Source organism: Octopus bimaculoides, chromosome 6 (assembly GCF_001194135.2).
Source record: "Octopus bimaculoides isolate UCB-OBI-ISO-001 chromosome 6, ASM119413v2, whole genome shotgun sequence".
In the NCBI taxonomy this organism is placed as follows: Eukaryota; Metazoa; Mollusca; class Cephalopoda; order Octopoda; family Octopodidae; genus Octopus; species Octopus bimaculoides.
In genome coordinates, this window is record NC_068986.1 from 90520358 (window position 1) to 90525149 (window position 4792).

The 4792-nt window shown below is 35.5% G+C and overlaps 1 protein-coding gene across 1 annotated transcript in view; it reads right to left on the minus strand.

The window, feature by feature from the left end:
- LOC106869824 (geranylgeranyl transferase type-1 subunit beta) overlaps window positions 1–4792 on the minus strand; it is a 16989-nt gene that overhangs the window by 6005 nt on the left and 6192 nt on the right. Inside the window, exons 3-6 of the mRNA XM_014915713.2 lie at window positions 4211–4278; window positions 3331–3482; window positions 1916–2048; window positions 1127–1172 (exon numbers count right to left, since the gene is read on the minus strand). Of these exons, the coding sequence (XP_014771199.1) occupies window positions 1127–1172; window positions 1916–2048; window positions 3331–3482; window positions 4211–4278 (399 nt within the window). The remainder of the gene's footprint in view (window positions 1–1126; window positions 1173–1915; window positions 2049–3330; window positions 3483–4210; window positions 4279–4792) is intronic.

A 4792-nucleotide genomic window follows, 5' to 3' on the forward strand; every position in this document is an offset into this window, starting at 1 on the left:
GACGTTGGCATGGGTGCCAGTCGTCGAATTTAGTTCGGTTTCGATTTCACTTGCCTCAACAGGTTTTTGCAAGCGGAGTTTAGTGTCCAATGAAGGAAAGGTACGCATAAGTGGGCTGGCTACACCCCTGGCAGTACATACATATATATAACATTATCTATGCTACATCACACAGATAACATGTACTATTAAACAGAGCATTATATATCATGATGATGATATAATGCTACACACACACATACATATTATTCATTTACTTGTTTCAGTCATTTGACTGCAGCCATGCTGGAGCACTGCCTTTTAGTCAAAGAAATCGACCCCAGGGCTTATTCTTGGTAAGCCTAGTACTTATTTTATTGATCTCTTTTGCTGAACTGCTAAGTTATGGTGATGTAAACACATCAACATCAGTTGTCAAGCAATGGTGTAGGGACAAACACAGATACAAAGACACATATACACATACACAAATACATACATATACACACACACACACACATGTATATATACATACATATACACACACACATACATACATATACATATATGTATAGATATCAAACCAGTTTGATTCAGACTCCTTGGTATGCTGAGTTTCAAGTACATGGCTAGTCTTTGGCCATTGGAGTCTGAATGAGAGTCTGGTTGAAGAGAGTCAATGTTAGAACTGATATCGTTGTGTGTGTGATGATGGTCGAGAAAGGTCACGCCGTATAGCAGTCGGATGTTGGTATTTCAGTGACAACAATTAGTTTGAAAATACTGCATGGTGAACAGGAAATCAACCATGTAGTGAACAAGAAATTGATCATGTGGTGAACAAGAAAGCGGTCATGTGGTTGGGGGGAAGTAGGAAGGGGAGGTAGATGTGGGGGGTACATATGTATATATGTACATGTATCCGCTTAACCTTTTACTAGTCTATGCCACATTTGAGAAAGGTTCAAACAATCCATCACAAATATGTAAATTAACAGAGCAAACCAACTCACAGTTAGGAAGGGAGGAGAGTGAAAGGAAAAACGTTAAAAAAAGAAAGCCAACAAAAAAAGAAAATAACCTCAGAAAAATATCATTAAGTTTAAAGATATGTTTGTATATATTATGATAAGTAGATGAATCTTACCATGTGACTCAAGACCTGGTCCTTGGCCAATTCCACCATCATAGGACTGCAAACATAATGGTAAAGATTTACAGGAATAAACACAGAATTAAATAATTTGTTATTCATCACTCATAGTTGACTACAAATACAATAATAAAAATTTACAAGAATAAACCTGGAACTAAAAGTATTAGCTAATCACAATGTATGGGTGAAGGCATGGCTGTGAGGTTAAGAAGTTTGCTTCATAAACACGTGGTTTTAGATTCAGTCCCACTGTATGAAACTTTGGGCAAGTGTCTTTCACTATAGGATCAGGTCTATCAAAGCCATGTGACTGAAATTTGGTGAACAGAAATTGTATAAACATATCCTCACATCAAAAATATATTATCATTACATTAAGTATGACATAAACACATCCCCACAATACTAAAAATACCATTACAAACATAACCTTACTAAATGAAACATACAGTAATACCTCACTTTACAAGGACCTGCTTTATGAGACCCCAAGTTTACAAGTTTTATTTAGTAGCTTGGCAAAAGACAGATAGAATAAGTACCAGGCCTAGAATAATTAATAAGTACTGGAGTCAATTCATTTAACTTAAATTCTTCAAGGTGGTGCCCCAGCATGGCCACAGTCTAATGACTGAAACATGCAAAAGATAAAAGGTGAAGTAAATACATTAAGCCCTTAAATACATTACATTAAACGCAATCTCATTACATTGAACATCTTGATGAATATGCCACCAGTAGAGAAATAACTGACAAGACAATGAAACAGTGAAAATTTACCAGACTAGTTTTAATATAGGAGATGGCTAGGTCACGATCCATTCCACTCCAGTCATCCAGGATGTGACAAATACAAGCAGCACAATAAATGAAACGCATGTCATTCTCACCCCCTTCAGGCACTGGACGGAAGCTTTTGAAGAGTTGAACAAGATGGAAAAGGAAAAAAAAAAAAATGGATATAAATAATAAATTGCATTAAATTAGACAACAGTAATTATAATAAGGTCAATAATTTTGAAGGAAATGGGGGAAAGTTGATTACATCAGACTCAGTACTTGATTGGTATTCTATTTTATCAACCGCAAAAGGATGAAGGGCAAAGTGAACCTCAGCAGAATTTAAACTAAGAACATAAAGAGAACAAATACTGAAAGGCACTTTTTTCTGATACCCTAACAATTCTACCAATAATAATGTTTTTTAACAATTTTGAGGTAGTGCAAGACTGACCTCAGTTTCTGACCAGTAATTATTTTATTGACTGCTTATGTTGTACGTGGTGTCATAAAGTATATATTCAGACTTTATAGCTTCTGTATATCTCAAAGAAAACTTAAAATTATGCTGGTTCTGTTTCTGTGAACTGTTTTAATTGTTGAAGGACATTTAAAGGATTTCTAATGTAAGCCACACATTGTTGGGTATAGAAAATCATGTCCTAGACAAGATATTAAACAGCTTTTGGTTGTGAGATCAAGAGTTTTGGAGAGTGTGGAGTCACTGCTTAGTCACCAGTACTCCTAGGGTCACTCTAGCACAAGGTGGTAGTAACTCTCAAGGGCCCTCATTATAACAGAAGACAGTCCTGTGGCTAAGGCTTATAGGACTCAGGGGAGAGCTGACTCCTAGACAAGTGTCATTTAGACCCACTGGTGTTTTGTACATGCCCTGATGTCACATGAACCAGTCCCCCTGCATAAAGGCTATATAGGAGAGCAGGAAAATAGCAGAATAAATTGTAAAAAATTAGCAGAAGCAACAGGAAATCACTATTGAATCATTTCCAGAAAAATGAATCTTCAGACTTTGACATGAAAGTTTCAAGGTATTGCAGGAATGGTACATATGGAGATGAAGAGACAGAAGGAGAGAGAGAGAGAGAGTCTATCAAACTGACCCTGCTATTTGACCTGGGCAGAATTTGAATTCAGAACGGAAAGTACAAAACTATATACTGCAAAGTATTTTGTCTCTTATTCTACCAATTCTGCCATTGCAATGCCTAATACCAATAATAGTGATGATAACAATGATGATAGTGATGACTGTGAAAATAAATTGTATTTCTTAAATATATTCAGATTTCAGTGTTGTTCTCTGATTCATTTCAGATTAGAGTTTTCCTCATTAAGCAACACAACACAAAATGAAGAGAAAGACAGAATTCAATAAAGATGAATTTACAACCAACCTTCCATCTTTAATTTGAAGATACTTCAATCCAGAGATAATCCCTTTTCGATTAATTCTTGATAAATCATCTCCAAGAACGAGCAAAGACAACAGTGCACAGTACGTCATTGCAATATGTCCACTATCAAAAGGAATATTTTGGTCATTTCCCTGGCATAAAAAAGAAAGAAAGAAGCAGAAATGAAATATACTTTTGTTAAAAATGATTTAGCATTACTTATTTGGTAAATTAAGGTTGGATGTGTAATGGGACTAGAAACTACTTCAGTTCTGAACAGCTGAGGACCTTCAACAGATATAGTTATTCCCTTACACTAATACTTGACTACTGACCACATATCAGGGAATGGGCAGCTGCAGACAAAATACTACAGTAAATATACACTGTTACAGAGTTAGGTGAGATGACTTGCAATATTTTATCAAGCTCTTTACATTCAGACATCAATGCCAACAATAGCACGAATGCCAAGCTGGAAAGGCCTAAGTATAAACATCACTAGCATGGAGATAGGGGACCTGCATGCATGGGCAACTGTCGAACCTGCTCAAAGAAAGTCCAATTCAATCCTGTGCATACATGTGCTGATGCTTGGTCAATCTTTACTGATGGAAGCCCACCTATACTAACACATCACAAACACTTGCAGCCTTCTGTCTCTTCTATCAATACTATAATGATTCCTTCACCTTTAAACATAAAAATTGACAGGGTGGTCACAGCTGGAAAATCTTTCAACATAAGTCTGCTTGAAAAGGACTGGTCAAGGGATAAAAAAGCAGCAATACTGTGATATTCATACAAAATTAATTGATAAATAGACAAAGATTACAAAGTTGCCAGAGCAAAGGAAAGATAGTTAAAATCTTTTAATTACCTTTTCTGGATAAAAGGGATTTCCATTTGAACTTGATCCTCGGAATCCACACTCATTAAGGTTTGAGTCTACAAACAGAGGTAAAAATTGAAAGTTTCCAGAATGCAGAAAAGACATTCATTAAATGAACTCCATCGAAAGGCAAAAAAAAAAAAAAAGGTTGTAGGACATTAGATTATGGGTAATATAAAGAGATAATCCAATCTAAAGAAGAATATAAGCCACTAATATTTTAACATTTTCTTTAACAACAACAGCAACAAAACAACAATGGTTTCTGATTTAGGCACATGTCGAAAGAGGGGTAAGTCAAGACCATTGATCCTGGTTCTTTATTTTATCAAACTTGGAAGGATGAAAGGCAAAGTTGATCTTTGTGGGACTTGAACTCAGAATGTAAAAGAGTCAGAATAAATACTGAAAGGCATGTTTTTCTGATGCTCTACCGATTCTGCCAGCCCACTGCCCTTAATAATAATAATAATAATAATAATGATAGAAAGATAAATTTTATTCAACGCATAGATACTGAACAGTACAGATATAAAGGATAAAATCCTTTTTTCTTTTTAAAAGCAGAAA